At 44.2% G+C, this 24,252-nt stretch overlaps 1 protein-coding gene across 1 annotated transcript in view; it reads right to left on the reverse strand.

Moving 5' to 3' along the window:
- C2_1H2orf80 (chromosome 2_1 C2orf80 homolog) overlaps positions 1–24,252 on the reverse strand; it is a 299,006-nt gene that overhangs the window by 266,579 nt on the left and 8,175 nt on the right. The window contains exon 2 of the mRNA XM_086955343.1: positions 21,993–22,094. Within this exon, the coding sequence (XP_086811469.1) occupies positions 21,993–22,033 (41 nt within the window). The 5' untranslated portion in view covers positions 22,034–22,094. The remainder of the gene's footprint in view (positions 1–21,992; positions 22,095–24,252) is intronic.

The raw sequence follows: 24,252 nt of genomic DNA on the forward strand, positions 1-24,252 counted from the left end.
TGGTTTTAGAACTCTGGGCACTTTACCACTGCTATTTAGTGCTAAAGTACATATGCTCTCCATGAAAAATGTGTTATGATTGGTTATCCAGGATTGGGATATTTGATTTACTCATAAGTCCCTAGTACCATGCACTGTCTGTTCCAAGGGTCTGTAACTCAAATGCTACTAGTGGGCTTGCAGCACTGGTTGTGACACCCACACAAGTAACCTTTCAGAGGTGTCTCAGGTGTGCCACTGCATTGTCTGTGCACAGTTTCTACTGCCATGTCGACCTGGAAAGTGAACCTTTCTGCCAAGCCCAAAGCTTCCCATTTCTTGCATGTAAGGCACCCCTCAGATAGACCCAAACTACCGCAATGGGCAGCATGCAGTGTATGTGAAAGGTAGGACATACACTGATGTGTTTTACATGTCCTGATAGCAAAAGACTGTGTATTTCGTTTTTTACTTTTGAAAGGCAGTCTGTCCCATTGGCTATCGTGAGAACTGAACTGTAACATTTTACAAGTGTAACTTTCCATTGGTACAAGATAGAAAAATTGAGTTTAGGCTTTCCAAACTCAGAATTTAACAAAACACATATTATAATAACAATGATTTTTATATTGTGTGTTTGAAAGTGCCACTTTTAGAATGTGGGCATTTTCTTACTTACCCATCCTGTGTGGATCTGTCATTTGTCTATTCACGTCTGGGTTTGGAGTGATAGGAGCTAGGGATGTGCATTCACACTAGACAGACACATGGGGGGGGGTTCAGGTGTTTCCTGCCTTTCTTGGGTGAATCATAGCCAGGCTGAATAGACCTGTCTGCATTAAGAATAGTGGGAGGAGTTGCACCTAAATGGACTGTGGCTGTATTCCACAAAGCTGTCTCCCCCTCCTGTAGTGAAACTGGCCTGAGCAAGGCAGAACTTGTTTATGTGAGCCAAAGGACCTTTATTTGTACCAGCTTCAAAGGAAAATGTGGTATAAATATTGGGGCTCCTGACCCCAGAACTTTAAATTACTGCTGGACTAAGAAACCTCCCAACAGGAGGAGCTGGAAGAGCTGCCAGGCGGAGTACTGCCTGTGTGCTGTTGCTGCTTTGTTGTGTTGGCCTGCAGTTGCTGCATCTGTTTTGGGGAGAGAAAGGATTGCATTGTTCATTCTGCATACTAAGTATCTCTAAGGGCTTGATGTAGAGTTTGTCTCTTCTTGGAAGTCTCAGGGAAATCAAAGACTTCAACATCTTCTGGGTACTGGCTTCTGGAATTGGAGGTTTCAGCTGCCACAGAGGAGAAAGGTAACCTGACGACGTCAATTATGCCGCTGTTAGCTCCATGATCTGAAGGCACCAGAAAGGGCACAGCCGCACCTCACACTGCAACCCTGGTCTCAGCGACAACGCCGTCCGATGCCAAGACCTAGCCGCTGCTTGCACCATGACCCGTGGGCACTGCACTCCGCACTGCTTCGTTTCACACTGCTGCCCAGATATCCCTGACATCCCGATGTCTTCACCGATGCCGCTGACTGCACCATGACCTTTGGACACTGATCGTGGAGAACACAGAGCACTGTCCGGCTTCATACCACAGCCCTGGTCTCACTGCCGCCGATGCTCCAAGCGGACATCGATGCCACTGCTTGCACCGTGGTTTGGAGGGACCGCTCCTTAGTTACACAATGCGCCGCCTCATCTCACACCACTCAATGTAAAAATGTACCTTGAGGAATTGTTTCAACTTATTATTCAATCTTTATCAAGTCATATATATGTACATTAATTCAAATAGACATCGGAGTCATGGTATCAATCACTTTCAGTTTTATATCATACAAGAAACGATGAATAATTTGCAACAAATAGAAAAAGGCAACAAAAACAACACTATTACATTCAATATACTTCCGGTAGTGTGTTATACTGTTGGTATAGTACGTATTATATACATATATACATAACGTGCTCCTGAAGCCTCAGTCAGCTCATTCAATAAAGTTTTTTGTGAATGCTGTAGTTCATATTTATAACCAAACAGTATAAAGGCGTCGACGTTTCGGTCTTTAACACACGATTTTCACCAAGACCATCCTCAGGACTGAATGTTGCTCAAAATATCTACAGAAATATACAATATATACAATATATTAGATCCTACTCCTAATGTCCAATATAATTGATTGTCTACTAACGCTACCCGTCACCACACCCAGTGTGACTGAACATTATCTATATAATACTCACTATGTTACAAGTTGGAAATCACCAATCTTCATGAACCAATAGAGAAGTCTCAACTATAGACCATCCAATTTCAGCGTGTTCCTATACAAACAACAAGTATATACACTAAGCATATGTCTACATAGCAAACAACATCACGTCGTCTGCTTAACTCTGTACCTGAACTACTTTAAACTCGAGTTCTGCTTACCTCCTCAAAGAGATAGAAGCAACTCAAAAGTGACCCGGTATTACTCCTTCGTATCTTATCTCCAGTGTGGTTTCAATCTAAAATGCAAAAAACGGGGGAACATCCTCCATAAATCCAAGGCAATTGATAGCATAGCCATGACTATAACGAGCGCCCATTAGCTAGCACTTACTTGACACTGTGTACGTAACAGGACTCTAATTCACTCCGTCTCCGTTAGTATGCTGGCTCTCTCTGTTACCGGAAGAGACTACATCAAAAGTCGTGGACTCCACGCATGCGCAGATTGTTGAAGTCGCGTTAATCTGCAAGGCGGCCATGTATAAATGGTTCTAATGCCTAACATATCGCACGCAAATAAATGCCTTTCAATCACCAAACAATTGAGCTATGAATAACGCGGCACATTAAAAGTCTAAACTAACAATTGTGGGAGCTTATCCAAAAAATAGACCAAATTACAATAGAGTGAGGGAGTAAATCGAGGATGATTAACCTTAATATATAAATATGAGTAAAACAGGTAAGCTCATATACTTGAGTGTCCACCTCACAATAGGGACCAGTCAAAGAAAACCACCATTGATATTGGAAACACAAGGTTACTGATATTTAACCACAAATACATTGAGAATTGATTACAAAGTTGCTAAATTATGCCATTCCACATATTGGTTGAGTCCCTGGACCATCGTCCTGCACATCCATATCCACCTATTCTCTTTCAATGTTAGCAGACGATCTACATTGGTCCTTCTTTTAGACCCCTTAATAACCTCAAGTACAAACCATTTCATGTCCTGTGGACCATGTGACTTTTCAATGTAGTGTTCCACTAAGGGTGCTGTCAACACTTTACACCTAATTCTTGATTGGTGCTGGGTTATTCTTTTTTTCACCTCTTGGGTCGTCTTACCATTGTATTGTAAGCTACACGGACATTGTATACAATAAATGACGTTTTTGGTCAAGCAATTCGAGTGATGTCTCATTATAAATTCTTTACCATTGAGTATACATGATTTCGTAACGGTGGTTGTGTCACAAGCCACACATTGCCCACAGGGGTAATGACCCACTCTCGGTGTCAAACCCCACTGACTGTGAATAGTATTAATCTGTGGTTCCCTGTATGTCTTAACCAGGTAATCACGCAAGTTCCTAGCCCTCTTGAAGGCAAAGTAAGGACATTTTAGCTGCAATTCACCTTTCTGTATAAGATGCCAGTTTCTTGAAACAATCTTTTTTATCTGGTTAGATTCAGTTCCGAAGGTGGTAATACAGGCAATGGTGTTGTCTGTTTCTCCTTTCTGTTTATTTTCATCCAGAAGTGATGAACGGTCATAATACCATGCTCGTTTAAGAGCTCTCTTTACCAATCTATTAGGATATTGTCTGGCCACTAATTTTAGTTGTAAAATCTTAGCCTCCCTGAAATAATCCCCCCTCTTGGTACAGTTTCGTTTGATTCTTAAGAACTAACCAAAAGGGAGGTTATCCCGTAGATTCCTAGGATGGTGGCTAGAATATTTTAAAGGGTGTTTCGTGACGTAAGTTTAGTGTATAAGTTAACCACCAGATTGCCATTATCATGTAAGATGTTTAAGTCTAGAAAATGTATAGATTGATTACTATACTCAATAGTAAATTTCAAATTAGCATTTTGTTTATTAAGCCATCTGTGAAATGACAATAGATGATCCTCACTTCCTTCCCAAATCAAACAAACATCATCTATATACCTTAGGTATTTAGTGATGTGTGCTCCAAACGGGTTATTGTTGTGAATGTTTTTATCCTCAAAGTCTGCCACGTACAAATTGGCTATATCTGGAGCGAAAATCGCTCCCATCGCCACCCCTTTTCTTTGACCATAGAAGTCATCATTAAATAAAAAATAGTTACATTCAAGGGCTATTTTAGCACATTTAATGACAAAATCCACCGGTACTTGTATGGGGCGGATCTGTGTTTCAAGAATTTTTTCAAGTATGTCCAATGCTTCTCTTTGTGGAATATTGGAGTACAAACTCTCAATATCCATTGTTACAAGGATGTTGTTAATGGGGTCAAAAGAAATGCCTTCTAGAGCATTTATTACACTTATACTGTCTTTTGTGTATGACTGGGTTAGTGGTACAAAGGGCTTAATGAAAAAATCCACATACTCGGTCAGGGGTTGTAAAATCGTGCCCACACCCCGCAACAATAGGTCTTCTGGGGGGGTGATGTACGTTTTTATGGATTTTCGGCAGTATATAGAATGCCGGAATTGTGAAATCATTCTTATTTAAGTATTCATATTCTTTTTGGCTTAGCCACATCCCATCAAGACCCTCCTTGGTTACAGTTAGTATGTCTTTCCTGATCTTGTCTGTAGGATCACCCCTAAGTTTGGTGTAGTGGAGAGGATTATTAAGTTGACGTAATGCCTCTCTATCATAGTCAGTCTTGTCTTGCACTATTATACTCCCCCCTTTGTCCGCGGGTTTGATATAAATATCATCTCGTTTCGCTAGAGCATTCAGTGTCTCATGTTGTTCTTTTGTGAAGTTATATCTCACGTATTTCCTTTTTTCTGTGAAAAGTTGGTCTATTTCTAACAGCACTACATTTTCAAAAGTCAATAGTTCCTTCGACATTAAATTGTTGGCCGGGTAAAATGTAGAAGGACAGCGGAGACCTGTAACATTACGTTGATTGGGAACTATAGCATTACAATGATTGGGGACTGGAGTTCTATTGAAAAAATGTTTTAGACGAAGTGTACGGAAGAATTTCTGAATTTCCATTAAGGTTGTGAAGTGATCATTCCTATTCGTGGGCACATAGGATAGTCCATAACTCAACAGTTCTAACTCTTGTCTATTTAATTCATGTTTGGATAAATTAAAAATAGGTACCACCTCTAAGGTGGGATTAGAAACTCTAACATCATTTAGTGTGTTCATTTCGTCTACCATTCGTAAAAGTTGTTCCTCGTTTGTCTGAACCCTGGTGTGTACTGATTCCTGTACCAACCCCTCCGGGATGATCGAGTCCGCCCTTGTGATGGTGTCTGGCCTCTCGATAAAAAAGAACCACGACCCTGTCCTCTACCAAATCCTTGGTTTGAACTGTTACCCCTATGTGTGCTGTCGTCTGAACTTGTAGATGCTGTATCAGAAAAAGTTATGTGTTTGGGAGTCCACTGTGTTTGTCCCTGACCTTGTTGAAAAAACTCTTTTTTACGATAGGGGTATGTGCGTTCCTTTGAATAGTACTTAAGATCTTTCTGTAGTTTATCAGTCTTCTTCAATATATTAGTCTTCAAAAAATCCGCTATCTGGGTTTCTAGCTTTTTCAAAAACTCCTCAGCGTCAGTCACAGTTTGATCCTCTCTGATTTGTTTTTCCAAGTCTGCTATTTCTTGCTTTAGTTTGTCAATATGCTTATGGGCTGTTTCAATCCCTACCACCATCCAACTACGAGAGCATTTGTTGGACACAAAACTAAAGCCTGTCTTGAAATCTTCATCTTCTACAAATATTGCTGGGATATTACGTACTTGTAACCCAATTGGGATGATATTGTTGTTTATGCAATCCGTGAGAAATTTTGCATGTAACTCTGTTCTTATTAGTTTTTTAGGTAATCTTTCTAAATTATTGCGAAGCGTAGTCTGTTGTATATTATGTGTGGTGGTGGTATTCTGAGGTCCCAGTAGTGAAGGTCCACTCGCTACCTTTGTTATATATTCGTCACTGTAAGTGAGTGTCTCTTGTTCTGACATTTATAGTCCCTGCCTATATAACAATCTATAGAGTACTAGGTACTAAAAACCACAATGACAATTATAAACTTCAGGATTCTATATACAGAGTTTTCCACATATTCTGTACAAACAGAACTATATACAAGGACATATGCTTAGAAACAGGTAGAACTATATACATTTGTGAAAGTAAACATATAAGCAGACAATTTATGCTAATCAATAGACAAACCACTTTCAAAAAATGGCCCTTGCAGACGTCGTCTGCGCCGATATAGCAAATAAAGACAGGGCAACCCAATAATCCCCAAGGAACTGGGTAAATACTCAATGTAAAAATGTACCTTGAGGAATTGTTTCAACTTATTATTCAATCTTTACCAAGTCATATATATGTACATTAATTCAAATAGACATCGGAGTCATGGTATCAATCACTTTCAGTTTTATATCATACAAGAAACGATTAATAATTTGCAACAAATAGAAAAAGGCAACAAGAACAACACTATTACATTCAATATACTTCCGGTAGTGTGTTATACTGTTGGTATAGTACGTATTATATACATAACGTGCTCCTGAAGCCTCAGTCAGCTCATTCAATAAAGTTTTTTGTGAATGCTGTAGTTCATATTTATAACCAAACAGTATAAAGGCGTCGACGTTTCGGTCTTTAACACACGATTTTCACCAAGACCATCCTCAGGACTGAATGTTGCTCAAAATATCTACAGAAATATACAATATATACAATATATTAGATCCTACTCCTAATGTCCAATATAATTGATTGTCTGCTAACGCTACCCGTCACCACACCCAGTGTGACTGAACATTATCTATATAATACTCACTATGTTACAAGTTGGAAATCACCAATCTTCATGAACCAATAGAGAAGTCTCAACTATAGACCATCCAAGTTTTTGTTGCCTTTTTCTATTTGTTGCAAATTATTCATCGTTTCTTGTATGATATAAAACTGAAAGTGATTGATTCCATGACTCCGATGTCTATTTGAATTAATGTACATATATATGACTTGGTAAAGATTGAATAATAAGTTGAAACAATTCCTCAAGGTACATTTTTACATTGAGTATTTACCCAGTTCCTTGGGGATTATTGGGTTGCCCTGTCTTTATTTGCCTCATCTCACACCACAGCCTTGGCCCACCGACGCCAGTACCATCGACTCCAGTTCGTCAACCAATGCCATTGTCTGTACCGCGACCTGTGGGTCCTGCACACTGCATTGCCCCGTCTCGAACTGCAACCTTGGGTCTACCAATGAAAGCACTTCAGCAATGACGAGGACGCTGCATGCACGGTAACCTGTGAACACTGCTCTTTGAGAACACAGTGTACCGTCCTGCTTCACACCACTGCCCTGGTCTCACCAACGCCGGTCTCACTAACGCCACCGCTCCAAGCTGACATTGAGGCACTGCTCATAAGTTACATGATGCACTGCCTCATCCCACATCACAGCCTTGGCCCACCGAGGCCAGTGCCATTGACTCCAGTTCATCAACTGATACCATTGCCTGCACCATGACCTGTGAGTCCTGCACACAGCATTTCACGACTTCATCGCAGCCTTGGGTCTACCGATGGCAGCGATTCATCAATGACAACACTGCTGCCTGCGCTGAGACCTGTTAGCACCGCAACGAGCACCGCCCCTACTTCGTACTGCAATGTCTCACCAATGCTGCTGGTCGACCGTCACCGAGCCTCTGCCTGCATGGGGACCTGAGGGCACTGCAAGTCACACTTCTCAACTTCACACCGCAGCCCCGACACCTACTGATGCCGGCACTCCTGACTTCAAACTCACAGGGTTCGACCTGCAACGCGTGTGACTTCAAAGACCTGACGACCGCTGCAACGACCTCTGGAACCAATGCCTGCTAATGCGCCTCTCTCCTGGAGCTCTCCACAAAGTTCAACACCCTGCATTTCTAAAAGTACTGTTTTACGGGTCTCCGTGACACCTTAGCTGGCCTGTGATGCTGTGATCGGCCGGAACTGTTGGATTTGTTTGTTCACGTCACAGTGCTAGCTCCGGACGGAGCTATCGACTTCAAGGAACTATTTATAAAGCCTATTCTTGCATAATTTGTATTTTGATAACTGTATGTTGGATTTTTACCGTTTTGGTCTTGTTTTACAGAGATAAATATTGGATATTTTTTAAAACTGGTGTGTTGTTCTTTTGTAGTGTTTCCACTGTATTATTGTTTGCTATGTGCAAATGCATTACACTTTGCCTCTGAGATAAGCCTGGCTGCTCGTGCCAATATACCAAGAGGGTGAGCGGGGGTTATTCTAGACGTGTAATCCCCTTATCCTAACTAGAGTGGTGGATTCTTCCTGGCTTAGGTGCATACCCTAGCCAACCTGAAAACCCCTTTCTAACAATGACATAATATGAATTCTCAGCCTCCAGAGGCAACTCAACTTGTTCTCAAATTTTAATTACCAACGTCGCAGTACATCGAAGGTTTATTTACAGATCACAAAAAAGTGCTTTTCAAAATGTAACAACCTCTACTCTGTACACAGAACCAAACAATTAACACTATATAACCATAGTATCTCTTCCCAGTGACAAATGCTAACGTCCCAAGTAACTCTCTTCTTCTCTTAAGAATTCTCTGGACAAACCCTCTTCCCTGATCTCCCAAATCCACCCTCTTACAAATGATGGACTACGACTGCAGCTTCCATTTCCTTGGAGATAGTGTGGCAGTCAGACAGCAAGTGCCTCTCACCCACAGCTCTCCAGTCCTTCCTTCGAGATATTATAAGGGACTTAGACACAGAGGGACAGATTTAAAAAAAAGGAAGGAAATCCCAGCTGCTCCTGCTGATAATTCTGACAGCTTCTTCTTTCACAAAGGGCCCAAATGCCAAGTTACTCAACAGTTTGACTGTCCGCTGAAAACCAATTTCCTGCTTAGTTTTAGTGTTGCAGTATCTTTTCTACTTTTTAAACCAGTGTTTTTTTTTCCACTAGCGCTCATCATCTACACCCTGTGTAAATGGATGTTGTATGTACAGATTAAGGTCATTTCATGTCCTGGCCACAACTTTCCTAGTTGTACCACCCTGTCACCATAGGGGTTTGTCTGTCCAGTCCTGTGTTTCACACAGTGGGTGGATCTGTATGCCCAATTGAGATGCGCTTGATTTTTGCTGAAATTAGATACAGACCTCTAGGCTCTGCTGGCAAAGAATAACCCCACCTACAATCAAAGGAGGCTAGAGTTTTTTCACAACAGTCTTTACAAACTGAGAGCTGGTGTCAGGCCAGCTGATTATAATGGGCTGCACATGACCATTTTTCTTGAACCTTTAGTGGATAGACAGCCTATCAGTCATTCTGTTTAATATCTATTAATAACCTGGGAACAAATCATTATTTCGTGGATTAAAGAGATATATAACATATTTAATGCTGCCTAGCTTCTCTCCACCACAGTACCTGAGCTCCTCTTCCCCTCTTAGGTTATGTTGGGCTTAGGTTTGGAATAAAAATGCCTTGGATGAGGAAGTCAGCATGCAACCCATATTTGCAATTTTTCTTTCGCTGTGTATCTCTTCCTTGTGTGACTTTACATCTTGTACATTTGCAATTTTTTCTGTTTGCATCTTTTATGTAACGCATGTAATCCTTAGTCCTTATGTTTTGCAACTGGTTCTTATGTAAAGCGCTCTGACACCTTCGGGTAAAGTTTGCGCTATATAAAATTGCATTAAATTTAAAACAATTAAATTAAAATTACAATGCCACAAGTTGCAGCTCCTTCACTGCCCTTCAGAAAGCCTGTAAACAAGAAGCCTTATGTCCTGACAGGAATTGTTCAAAATGTGGAGTAAAGTGCTTACAGTCCAGTTAGCAGGAACCAACCTAAGAACATTCATATGACCATAGAGTTTACAACCTTTATAAAGTCGTTCCACATTTCGAGTGTATGAAGCTTGTAATGTCCCTGGTGTAATGTCGAGCCCAGTATTGGGCGAGTTCACTGGAGTAATCTTGGAAGGGGTTTGGGCCCCCTCCCCCCTTGAGCGTGTGAGCGGTGGGCTGTCCCAGCGTCCGCGCGGGCGGCACGCTGGATCATGAATTAAAGCCCAGGGCTCTGGGCGTGGCGACAGAGCAGTAGCTGGCCACTGTAACTACTCCACGTGTGCTGTGCATTATTTGTATAAGTGTCCCCTGCGACACAACATTGGCGGCGAGGGTGGTCTCGCTGCCCCACCGTGCCCCGCTGTGCCCCCGGCACTATCCACCTGGGCGCTGCCTGCTGCGCGGCCCCGTTTGGCCGCCGCTCCACCTGCCTTGTCACGCCACGCGGCGCTGTGCCCCTGGCCTGGCCCGACCTCCGAGCGCTGGCTCCCAATCTCCAGCGCTCAGTCTCCTGGCCTCCTGCTGCTGCTGCCCCCGGCCGTGCCGTCAACTGGCTGCACAGGCGCGCGTGCCCGGCACCAACCCGACGAGATCCTGGCCCACGTGCGGGCCGCAACACAGACGGTGAAAGCGTCCCCAGCTCCCTACCTTCACCGCTGCCTGCCAGCCCACAGTCGCACCTCTCGATGGCCGCAGGTGCACACAGCCCCACCCGGCATCGCTGCGCTCCCCAGGAGGAAGGAGGGAAGTGGATCCAAATCCCAGACGCCGGGAGCCTGCATAACCTGACGCATCTCGCGTGAGTGTTTGCCCTGCCACTTCCCACGCATTTTGAGGGAGGTGCAACCAGTTTGGGACATTTATCCTTGTTATCTTGTGCACACCCTGCTGGTATAACGAGTGGACTCTGCTGCATGCCCTACTTGCCTCGCCTGGCACCAAACACGTCCTGCCACGCTCCTGATAGACCCTCGCACCCACGCTGGTCCGCCTGCAGCCATGACCACCATACATCCTCTGGAGCCGTTACAGTCACATGCCCACCGTCGACGCAGGCTGCTAGGTGGAAAAAGTGGGTGGAGCGCCAGTTTTTGAGGAGGATAGTGCACATATGACCTCCCCGAGTGTAAAATGAAGATCTATAGGATAGACCCCTCTTTTGGAGGACGTGGTTGTTAAGTTGAGCTGCACAGCGGTTTCTGAGTGGGAGTCACTAAAGATCTTAGAGAAGTGGGTCACCCACTCGTCCGCGCTCACAGCTACATCCAAGTGCTGATGAGGATTTGCCTCCTGCAGGAAAGGGGATTTAACTACCTGCCAGAACTGGGAGCTGTCCTTGCTAAGGCAGCTTTCATGTAGTTGGGCCCATAGTTTGCTCTTATGGTCTCTTTTGCAGCTAATTTGGGCTTGTTTATACTCGGATCTTAGTTTGGCTACTTTATTTTTATCTCTAGTTGGATTGTGTAGTTCTTTTTTTAAGGCGGTTAGAGCTTTCCGACAAGCCGTGTTGAACCATCTTGGCTCAGAGTGGTTACCTAATTTGTGGATTCGAAATAATTCGTTCTGGATAACTTTCAGGATTTCCCCGAAACTAGAAATGATTTGCTCGGGGGGAGAATCCTCCTCAAGGCAAGTATTTATCCATGGGAGTGCCTTAGATATGACCTTTTTTGATGTTCCTGAAGGATCAATCCTTGACCATTTCATGGAGTAACCGTTGGTTCTGTCCATTCTCAGTGTATTTTGGGTCAGTAAGCTCTTCCTGGTAGTGATAGGAACCTTCGTGGGTAACTTGAGGAAAATGCTGTTGGGGAAATGATCACCTGAGATTTCTGATCCTGTGGAGAACTGAAAAAGTGTACCCTTTAAAGAATAAGAACACAATATAAAATCTATAGTGCTAAAACAACCCCTACCATGAAAGGTGGATTTAAATTCTACGGGAGGGTCTGCAAGTTCATTGGCATACGTCAGTTCTAGAGACATTAAACTATCGTTAATGGAGTCTCCTACAAGGGAGTGGGTAAAATGTGTCAGCGGGCAGTCGTTTTCATCTAGGAGGCCACAGTTGGTTTTCTTGTATTTAGGACACAGTTGAACATTAAAGTCCCCTCCCCATATTACGTTACACATAGTTGATGAATATTTAGTATGCTGTTCACTTATAAACAAAGAAATTGCGGACACAGTTTTTGCACATTCTACTGGAGATAAATTGTTATAAAAATTAATAAGACTATATGACGTATCATTTTTAAAAGTAACCAATAGAATTTGATAATTCGAAGTGGTACAGAGGGTGGAGATTTCCCTTACTGCGAGAGTATTAGCAATGTATACTGCAAGACCCCCCATAGGTCTACCGTGTATTGAAGGGCAAGCTGGCGAATGAAATGTCTTATAGCCTTGTATATGCAGTGGGTCAATTGTCCAGGTCTCTTGTAAACAAATTATCTGGTGCGTAGTTACGAATTCCAACCAAGGTTTCAGTAGGATCTTTGTTCGAAGACCTGCTACGTTCCAGAATAGTATGGATACTAGCAGGGTCGACGAGGTTTTATTGGTAGGTGCTGGGCTTCCTTTATGGGATGGAGGTTTTGAGGGTAGAGGATGATCGTTATTAAGAGAGCAGGGCAAAATAACACCTCGACTGTCACATGTGTTGGGAGGACAGGGCTGAATGTCAGCACAGTGTTGAGAACATACATCCCCTGCCTCAGTTGAGACTACTAAAGTTGGTAATGGCACCATTTTGGTTAATAATATTGGAGATTGGGAAGAGCTTGGTGGCGATGAAGTTGATAGACCTAATAGGGGTAAATTCCTATCGACCAGGGCGGTGGCCGATGATGGTCAGTCCACCATCTCCAAGCAGTCGAACCTGTTATACATAGGAACACCCCTCCAGTCAGGAAATGGCGTGATGTCTCTAGCTCCTTGACCTGTCCAGTTTGACCAGTCCGGGTTTCTATTCCAGTTTCCTACCTGGGTCCAGTTCCACTCAGGAGCTGGAGGCAGGGATTTGGCTGGGGGATAGAAAAAGGCTAATCTTTTCATACCAATTCCTTCAGGAGATGTTTGGGAACCCCATGAGGAGATGTATTCAACTGTTTGAGGATCTTCAAAGTTTATTATTATGCAATCTCCTGGGATCGTTTTTGGCTCTTTCACTACCCAGGGGACTCTACGGACTGAGACAACTCTATTGTTAGCGAAGGGAGGAAGTGGCCGGTTCGTTGACAACCAGTGGAGTACTTTGTTTTTTAGGGACCATCCAGGTTCTTCAGAATTAAGATGCAGCGCTGGGACCCCAGTCATAATAATAACAAATGGGGTTGCTTCTGGGGGGAGATGAGCAGGGCGAGCTCCATTACGTCTCGTGTTGTAACCTGCATTTTGTCTTGTGTTGTACGCTGCGTTTTTTGGTGCTGGCGTTTTTGCTGTGGTCAATGTAGTAGAAAGAATAGTGGGTTGACCCGTTGTTGCGGGTGGGACAGAAAGGGAAGAAGTGGCAAGCTTTTTCGCAGCGGTGTTAGTTACTGTTTGCTGCACAGTTTTGCTAGTTGGTTTTTGGTGAACTACCGCTGCAGTCGTCACCGTTTTGTGGGCTTGGGGTGTTTGATGGGGAATTGTTCCCCCCACGTTTTTTGATTTTGTGTTATGTGACTGTATCACGGAGGGTAAGGGTGCAGGGATCAAACTTTTCTTAGCTTTTAGAACAGTTGTTAATGATGCTAATTATTTTTCAATTTTGGACAGTGATAACTCGATGGGTTTCAGGTGTGTTTTAATTAATGCCTCTATGGAGGCCAGTGTAAGAGAAACGTGTGAGTCATGAATAGTAGGATCCCGCCCACTACATATATTACCACTTGAAATAGGGTTAAATATGTCAGATGAGAGATTTATTATATCTGACGTTGTAATGGTAGTCTGCTGTTGAGGCATCAGCGGTTGGGATGTGTGTTGGGCTGTTGTGGGAGATTGGACAGTAAATTGTGTCAAAAAGTCCTGACAAGTGTCAGGATTATTTTGGGGAAATGTCTTGTTTCCTTTTTTTCCCTTCCTCTTTTTCGGGATAGCACCTTCCCTCTGACCCCTCGCGTTGGGAGAAGAAAGGTCCTCCTCTGGAGGGTTTATGAAGAGAGTCGGAGTTCTCTCAATTGATGGGGAGAGATGGGAAGTGGGAGAATGTGATATTTGTGTTGTTGAAGGGTCAATCGACACTGATAAGTCCACAGTACCTGGAACCGTTAGCATCTCTTGTTGTAGGTCAGGGTCTAAATTACGTTGTGGAGTTTTGGCTGCTGCCAATAGACCCAGAGAAGAGCGCTTGGCTGCAACTAGATCTTGAGAGACCCTCCTTTCTAGTAGCAGAACACCTTGATTTATGGCATCATTAGCTTTGGCAATGAATTGATCTATTGGGCCTATGACCTGGGCGGCATGGGAAAGTTTGCTATTTCTAGTGATTCTAGGTGACATGTTAGCAAGATCAATAAACACAGTTTCAGAATGAAATACAGAAGGTCCGGATTAGCAGTTTATATTGCTTAATGATAGGATTGAGTGTGAAGGAGAGTAAATAATATAATGAAATGTCAATGGGGTGGCCCAGTCCAGTCTTACTCGGTCTTGAACGGGCTTAAACGGGCCCGCCCTTGGCCCGGGCTTCGCCCGGCGTCCCGCGAGACGGGGGTGACGGCAAATTTAAGCGCCTCCTGGCGCGCGATTGACGCAGATTGCGTCGCCGGGAATGCTGGGAAATGTAGTTTTTTCTGACCCCAGCACCGCGCTCCGCCCGGCGGCCAGACCCGAAGATGGAGCAGGGGTCAGGCGGCGGGAGGCGGGTGGGTGAGGGCACAGGTTGTTGAGGTTTTTGTTCTCCTCAGAGCAAGAAAGGGCTTCCTGCAGCAGTTCGCACAAAGGTAGATCCCCCCCTCGACCGGGGTGACGGCAAATGTAAGCGCCTCCTGGCGCGCAAGACTGACGCGGATTGCGTCGCCGGGAAAGCTGGGAAATATAGTTTTTTCTGACCCCAGCACCGTGCTCCGCTCGGCGGCCAGACCCGAAGATGGAGCAGGGGTCAGGCGGCGGGAGGCGGGTGGGCGAGGGCACAGGTTGTTGAGGTTTTTGTTCTCCTCAGAGCAAGAAAGGGCTTCCTGCAGCAGTTCGCACAAAGGTAGATCCCCCCCTCGACCGGGGTGACGGCAAATTTAAGCGCCTCCTGGCGCGCGATTGACGCGGATTGCGTCGCCGGGAATGCTGGGAAATGTAGTTTTTTCTGACCCCAGCACCGCGCTCCGCTCGGCGGCCAGACCCGGAGATGGAGCAGGGGTCAGGCGGCGGGAGGCGGGTGGGCGAGGGCACAGGTTGTTGAGGTTTTTGTTCTCCTCAGAGCAAGAAAGGGCTTCCTACAGCAGTTCGCACAAAGGTAGATCCCCCCTCGACCGGGGTGACGGCAAATTTAAGCGCCTCCTGGCACGCGACTGACGCGGATTGTGTCGCCAGGAATGCTGGGAAATATAGTTTTTTCTGACCCCAGCACCGCGCTCCGCTCGGCGGCCAGACCCGAAGATGGAGCAGGGGTCAGGCGGCGGGAGGCGGGTGGGCGAGGGCACAGGTTGTTGAGGTTTTTGTTCTCCTCAGAGCAAGAAAGGGCTTCCTGCAGCAGTTCGCACAAAGGTGGATCCCCCCCTCGACCGGGGTGACGACAAATTTAAGCGCCTCCTGGCGCGCGATTGACGCGGATTGCGTCGCCGGGAATGCTGGGAAATGTAGTTTTTTCTGACCCCAGCACCGCGCTCCGCTCGGCGGCCAGACCCGAAGATGGAGCAGGGGTCAGGCGGCGGGAGGCGGGTGGGCGAGGGCACAGGTTGTTGAGGTTTTTGTTCTCCTCAGAGCAAGAAAGGGCTTACTGCAGCAGTTCGCTCAAAGGTAGAAAGTAGTTGTAGTAATACTTGTCCATCTGCTTTGTGGTACTTACTGTGTAAATACATAACCTGTGACACTAAATAACCAAACTATAAAGCAGCAAAGTAACAAGCCCCCTTTTCAGCTTTATTTGGAATCGAAGCTACTTACATTATATGAATACTTTGAGGAGAACTGGAATCCACAAGCCTGGGGCCAGGAGTGTAAGAAAGTGTGCCCCCTTTGCACTTCTGCAACCATGTAATGTGGAGAAGACCATGAAACAAGGATCTCCGCATGAAGAAAACACGTATGGCTTACTGGTTTTGCACATACAGTTTATCTCTACGGGTGGAATAGTTATCTGGGTTTCTACAAAGCTGCTTGCAAAAGGTTATGGTGAACAAGCTTTTAAATATCGTGCATTATTAGACTAAATGGAATTACTTCTGAGGTTTTTGATATAGCAAATGTGGGTGCCAACCCAAAAGCAAACAAAACAGACAAGCCTGTTGTTAGACCTGTCTGCATCTGGGGATACTCTAACCAATATTATTTATTTTTGTCACCCTTAGCCTCCCAGAGTTTCTGTTTTTGTTTTTTATATGTCCACCAGGATTTTTCAGTGCTGTCAGGGGGCTAGGTGTTCCTTGATTATGACGCCATTTTCCCCTCATAATCTGTGAGGCCTAGTTATGCTCCTTGAAAATCTAGGGACACCCAGAAACCTAAAATGGTGTCCATCAACTGCCATAACGGACACTACTGGAGAACAGGCCCATAGGCTAACATGAGGAACTTTCTAGAAGCATCCAGTGACTTCTGCAGGTCTCAGGCCACCCTATAAAAGGGCCAGTGACCAGCAGCCATTTTGTAGTAGTCTCAGGAGTGACCAGTGAGGAGAGAGGCGACTTAGTGAGGAGGATTGCGCACCAGTGGTGACCAGATCGACCTGTGGGCCGGCTGTCGCGTGTTGGGAAGTGCCCCCTTTCAGGCTGACCGAACCCCACTGTCACACCAGCCCTAAAGTGTGACCAGAGACTTTGTAATTAATTTGGAGAGCCCGGGTCGTGTTATAAGGAGACCTTGATAATCTACAACCCAGATCGACCCTTGCCGGCGTCCTGCTCACTTGCCCTGAAGGCTGTGGCATCCTAAGTGAGCATCGAATCTGAGCTGTGCTGCGCGGCGTAGGGGCGTCTGTCAGCTTCATTAACCTGGTGACTGGCTCTCTATCCGTGAAATAAGGCAGTGACGCCGGCGGAATTCCCTACCTGTGTGGAGCGCCGACAGCCGACAGCGCGTCTGTCCCACACGCATGAGTAGTGCCCAGCTGACCCGACTGTTGTGGTGAGAAAACACCGCGTAAGGAGAGGCGGCATCCGGAGCTGAGAGGGAGGACCCGGCGCGTCGGAAGAGGTGTGCCCAAGGCGGAGTCGGGCGAGAGGAAGGACCCGGCCACGTCACAGGAGGTGCGCCGAGGCGGAGCTCACCCTGAAGTGACGCGGAAAGAAGGCAGAAGCGCCGGCAAGGTTCCGTCGGTGGAGCGTCCCAGGCGTGTGTGAGCTTCTCCGTCTTCCCCCCTCCGAAGCCGACCTCACCGAGGCTCTTCGTCAGTGCCGGAAGAAGGCAACGCCAACCAGACTGCCTCGTAAGAAAGTAAGCCGGGAAGGGGGGAAGCGGGAGGCGGCTGTGCCGGCAGACAGCCACACGCTGAGGCAGTAATTGCGAGCACGGCTGCAGAGTGCCGTTTCTTCTCAGATATCCCACGAAGAACTGTGACTGAATACTCCCTGACTGTGGGTAAGAGTTGATGAAGGGAGGGAGTGTGAAGGGGAACGTAACGCTTGGTTCAGGTGTTTGCGCCAGACGTGTAGAAGCTGGGCTAGAGAGCGCCAGCAATATTTAGAGCTCTTTGTCCAAAAACCTCTGCAGGCAGTGAACCACCTAGGGGCAGTTCCCCTGCCAGAGTGGGGTAGCTTGTATAAACCAAAGGAAGCCTTATTAATCCACCTTGTTTCCTTGTAGTTCAACAACTGGCTGTGGGCTCGGAGAACAGCACTACTAGGGGTAGAAGGCTGACAGGCTGATCTTGGCTCTGAGTACGGATGGGTAATGTACACGCCAAGGTTGTGTAAAGTGGCATATTAAACCTGAAATGTGAAATTTTCCCTTCTGTAATCATAAATTGAAGAAGCAACTTGTGAAAATTGACAGTAACATACCTCAAGTGAAATGTACTGATGATTTAACCTTGCTAAAGTGGGAAAAGTATTGGATGTGAATTGATACCTATGAGAACTGTGTTGAATTATTTGTGTACTGCTTTTATTTAAAACAAGAACGAGAAAGAACATTATTTTTATAAAAGGTACTGGTATTTTCCTAAGACTGGTGTAGTGTCTTTTATTTTAGTGGTCAATCATTGGGTTACTGTGAGTGGGTCTTGTAAGCACTTAACCAACGCCTTGAGTTTAGCTGTGTCCACTACTGTGCCAGGCTACCCTATGTAGTCTAGGATACCCTAGGTCTAACACCTGTCCTCACAGTCCTTGAATAGGCTTCACTAATTTGATCTTGTATCAATTATTTAGTCTGCCATTCCATATTGGTGTGTGACTGATCACTAAGAAACCCAATTATTGGACACATTGATGGACCTGCACAATACAGAAAATTAATTCTTTGGGCTATTGTGAGACAAATGAGTATCTACAGCAAAGGTACTGTATGATCATACCTATGGGCTCCAAAGAGGACATCAGCAGCACAAATATATCTACTTATCAACAGAGCAACACAGTGCAATACACAAAGGTGAGCAGTGCAAACAAAGGTCAGAGCACACATATAGCATTAGAGGTGCACGTTTACAGTGGAGACTCTGACAGAGAATGTTTGTTTTTGGAGCAGTGAAAACCGACCCTTGCAATCATGGAATTCAGAGCATTGTCATAATAACACCTAGAGCCCACAGACGCAAGCAGTGTGGTGGTAGAGCTGTCTGGGTTCAGATAAGTTAAAATACTTCTCAATAGCTTCAATTGAAAAAACAAGAGGATGTAATTGAAGTGACCTGGAAATAGACATAAGAAATGTGCACTAATTTTTAAGCTGAGATTTTTTGGTGATTTTAGTCGAAAGAGGCTATTTCAGTTAGGTGGCATGCTAATCCTCAGAAGTTCATTCTGCCCACAACACCACCATCTCTGTTTTGCCAGAGTTCAGCTTGAGACAGTGCCTGCCCATCCAGTCCTGGGCATTTTTCAAACAATGATGCAATAATAATATTGAGTCATCCATCCCAGGATCTGGGTTTCATCAGCAATCATGCAGGAGCTTAATCCAGTGACCAGGATGTATTGGGTGCTGACATGAGGCCTCAGGAACACCCCACTAGGATAGGAGCGAGATCTATGCCTTGTGTAATCAATCCTCGTTTATGATTTATAAGGTAAAAGTATTGACTCAACTCCCACTTGTGTTATATTTTATACAATACTAGCTTACCCGTCACGCGTTGCTGCGATCTCAGAAGAAAGGAAATTCAAGGAAACTCGTTAAGATAAGATTAAATTTACATTGTGTCATTGTTATTAAAACGTATTCATTTTATTTTTTAAAACATTTCTAAGTGTGCTTGAGCGGTGCGTCCTCAATTGGCTTCCGATCTTGATTCTCGTTGCTCTCCTGTTTCATTCGAGTGGGCTTGAGCAAAGCGTAATCGGTCTGTTTCCAATCTTGATTCTCTTTGCTCGTTCGTTTGAGAATTACGGGCTTGAGCAGTTTCTATTCGAACAGCATTACGGGCTTGAGCAGTTTGTATTCGAACAGCTTCTAATCTTGCTTCCCGTTGCTCGTCTGTTTCTGAAGCTCGTAATGCCTTTTTCTTTCGTGCTTCTGAAGTAGATTGACCAATCGATTTCCGTTTGGGGGTCATAACTCTCGACGGTGCTCGCAAATTTGCTGTCTATTTCAGTATTAGAAAGATTATGAGGGCCCTGGGGGACCGATTTTAAAAACATATTTTTGACAGAAACCTTTGCGGGAGTGTACTCAACAACTTCCCAAACTTTCATGGCGATCGGATGAATGGTGTAGTAATGCATAAAGGACAAACAGACAGACAGACATACTTTCGTTTTTATATATATAGATTTAGATATAGTGCATTGTTGGGATGGGATTTGTGTAATTTCCCAAGGGCAAGAAAAGAGATAGTGAAACTAGGGAGAAAGAGAGACTTCGTATGAACCGCGGTTGAGCTCCAAAAGCCACACTAACCCCTGCGAGATTGGCACAAGCAGCAATGTCTTACTCAGAGAAAAGGGTATGTGGCACACACAGCAACACCAATACAGAATTGCAGTTATGAAATAAATAGTTTCAAATTACCAAACCAATTTGACTTGATAGAGTAAAATATAATCATTAAAGCGACACCAAACATGGAAAATATTAAAAAATTAAAATGTGTCTACAGGGAAGCATTAAAACACAAAATGTCAAATTTCAAGGAGTTAGTACATTTCGTGAGTGGGAGGCCGATCGCTGGGTTGTCAGGACATGGAGGGAAGACTTACTTTAAGCGTGCCGTCTGTTGTCTGACCTCTGGGGTTCTGGGCTTGGAACTGAACGACTCGCGGTGCAGCCGCTGAGTACTTGTCAGGTTGGGGGCTCGTCTCCAAAGGGCCAATCAAAAGTGAGATAGAGCTGAGAGCCCAGCGATCGGCCTCCCACTCACGAAATGTACTAACTCCTTGAATATTAGCCCACAATTCTAACGCGACCTTGTTGCTTTTAATAATTTCAACACAAGACGATGCATTTCGGATATGTGTTGTGTCTGCGCAATATAATGATTCCATCACAAGTTTCCTAAATCTATTTTGCACTACTGCTCAGCGCTTTAAAGCGCACAGTATTCACAGACTCTATGTGAATATTCTGACAGCAATTTGCTCAATGTGTATTCAAGATCCAGCGCCCTAGAGCGCATTATCTCGGCAGTGCATTGTCCTTTTTATGAATACACCACAGTTAGCCATCCGTGTGGTTTTTCATTATTTAATATCTTTCCCACACAGCGCGTGCAAGAACTGAGAACAGCAGGACGTAAGCCTGGAGAAACTTAAACTATACCTGTAAGGAACAGTTTCCAAGTAAGTTCCCCATTAGCCATGAGCTTTCCGCATCTAGCAGCTTGGTCTAGCTAGCGACTGAATCCCAGTCTCCATTATTTCTTCAACAGATTTTCTAGGAGCACTACCCGGCCCATCCCTTGACGGCACAGATTTCTACCGTCTTTCGATGTATGTAAATAAATTTTCTTTACCTAATACCTACAAAACTTAGCACACTCACCGGTTAATATCAGGTAATTGATTCCCTTAATATCTTTGTAGGCTCTCATATCACACAGTCCTGATGAAGACCCCAGCATGAGGCAGCAATTACCCTTTCAGCGTATTTCGGGGGTCGAAACGTAGACTCCGCCACTCAAGCACATCATAGGATATAAAGAAATTGATTAATTTACACCTATGTTAGATGCATTTTTGGAACCTTGTACATACTGATTGTAAAGGCATCTTGATTTTAACGTGATGTTCCTAACCAGTCACACCACCTTTACCCGGTCCCTCACAACCTGCACACTTTCCCTTCCCTTTCTTCTGAGAGCACATTGAAATGTAATGACTATACAATTGCATTCTAATATTTATGTGTTATTCACTATATTTGATACAAGCTAAAAGCTCGCAAAAATAAGATTGCGTCAATATGGATTATGCATAAATAAATGCATACAAAATGTTTACTTGGTTTAATTTATATATATTAATGTGATTTGACATATGTTAAATGAATTTGCGGTGAGTGTTATTTTGATGTGATAGACACTTGTCACAGCACATGAGTCATATTTGAACCAGGACCATTGTTTTGTGTGTAAACAAAGTATAGTTTGCGTCTTACTTACAGAAGTTTTCTTATTTCTTTTTTAAGTTGTTTTCTTTCCATGAATGGTAGATTCTTTCAGATGCAACTATCTCCCTTTCCTTCGTGCTTCTTGATTTATTTTCTGAAATTTGAAAAGAAAAAGGTAAGGTATGCATACCTGAAATGCTTGCAACTAAAAGTAACACAATAACAGCATTCCAAATTTGAAAATATGAATAAACATTAATATTTAAAATAAGCTGAAATAAAACTATGACAGCATTTCAAATAGGAAAATATTACTGAACATGAATATTGTTTATACTTAAAATTAGCTGACGTTCCCATACCATGTACAAAGAGAAGCAATACTTGCAAGTATTTACTTCTAAAATTAAGTATTCCGTAAACACTTATTTCTGTGTAACAATTTGTGTACAATGGGAGTGACATGCGTACTTTGTCGAGACCTGCAGTCAGACGTAGAGTTCAACTCTAAGTGGGATAGAGATGAATAAAGGAGTCTTGGAGCACGTCCTGTAAAAGTAGTACTGTTTGTATTCTTAAGGTCACATTTATAGTCAAAAGTGAAATGCTTTCAAAGAAAACATTGACCTAGACAAATGACTAGGAAGTGTCTTCCTCCTCTATAGGAAATTGTACAATAGCTGAAATTTGAAAGGTAGAAAGCTGTAATTGGCCAATTTTATTTTGGGAAAAGGAAAGTAGAGAATGATCATAACATTCAAGAAAACATAAATTAAATATGGAAACTATTATGTGTTCCTATTAAATGAGCAGATGGCTCAGTAGTAAGAAATTACTGTACTCAACAGGGGATCAAATGGATTCCATTACAGGACTTTGCATATGTTATATCATTTGAAGGGGAAGTGGTTCCTGGAAAATTATGATTGCTTAAGTCTTGTTCTTATTTATCCCTGTACTATTATGTAACTGGGTTGCTTTAGGCCAAATGCGTTTAGTTAGTAGATTTACAAATTTTTATCACAAATGTTGGACCAGTGAGCAAAACTGACTTGAAGTAATGAGTGATATAGAATGGGGTACTGCATGTCAGGATGGAGGTGTCGGTCTTGAGTTGCACCGCAGACCAGTATGATAGGTTGCTGCATGTATGTCAGCAATATAGAAACTGTCATGGCACTGTGAAGTTCTTATACTATGGCAAGGGGGAACATAACTGTAGCAAGGAGGTACTATTATGTGGTATAGTTGGTAGGCCTTCCCATGTAATTCTTTGCACGATACCCAAAAGTTGACCCCGGATTCACACTAGTAATCCTTCTCTAAATCCTGGTAGAGTGGGAAAGAGTAGACAGTCTGATTTAGTGGAGCGTGTTTAAGGCATTTTACAGTACCAACAGTAACAATAAGTCATTGACATGGCTCAAAAGAAATCCGACACCAATTTTTTAAAATAGCGCTTATTTGTACATAAATTTAGACACCAAAACGAAGTCAACACAAGGTGGATAGCCGAAGTTCTCAATTTAAAAGTGTTCAAGAAATCGATACTTTGCCGAGTTGTCAAACTTTAACATTGTGGTCAATGGGGAAAATCTCAAGTAACACTCGGTCACTTGTGGCAAGAGTGCCACTGAACCCACATGAAGTTAAGGTTTTGCAGTCCACAGACTAAGCTGCAACAGTCATAACAATTTTACCATTCCCAGGGAACCCGGGTGCAGAGGTGACTTTGCTCTACTTGGTGCTAATCGGGAGCTGTCAAAAACAGCACTTGACAAAACGATGCTTGCATGTTGAGTTCAGAGGAGTCCCTTGGAGGTGAAGCTTGGAGGGGCCCCGGATCCAAGAATCACCAGTCAGAACTGCTCTGCCTAGCTCAGGCGTCTCGGGCGCATAGATGTACCTGGCTATCCATGGAGCTGAACGGGGCTACGAGTGATGATTTTACAAGGCGCGCCAACAAAGCCTTCTTTGGGATGCAAGAACTCGACAACTGCGCCACAGAAATGGAGACGAGATGATGCAGAAAGTGCCCTCCGTGCAGGGCATCGAGTGAAGCAGTTAGTGGTCAGCTTGACCACCAACAAGCCTTGATCCCAGCAAAGGAACAACTGGGTCAATCTTCTTCCAGAGGTCCAGTGAGGTTCAGGACTAAGCCTCTCAGAAGGCACGAGGCCGTTTACTTTGCAGACTGGTCCAAGACAGAACCCGGTGGTCAGTCCTTCTGAAGAACGTGGAGGAGGATTTTGCGCCTACCGACTGCAGGGGACCAGTACCACTAGCCCAAGGGAGTCCTGGTGAGGTCTTTG

This window comes from Lissotriton vulgaris, chromosome 2_1 (genome assembly GCF_964263255.1).
Source record: "Lissotriton vulgaris chromosome 2_1, aLisVul1.2, whole genome shotgun sequence".
NCBI classification, from domain to species: domain Eukaryota; kingdom Metazoa; phylum Chordata; class Amphibia; order Caudata; family Salamandridae; genus Lissotriton; species Lissotriton vulgaris.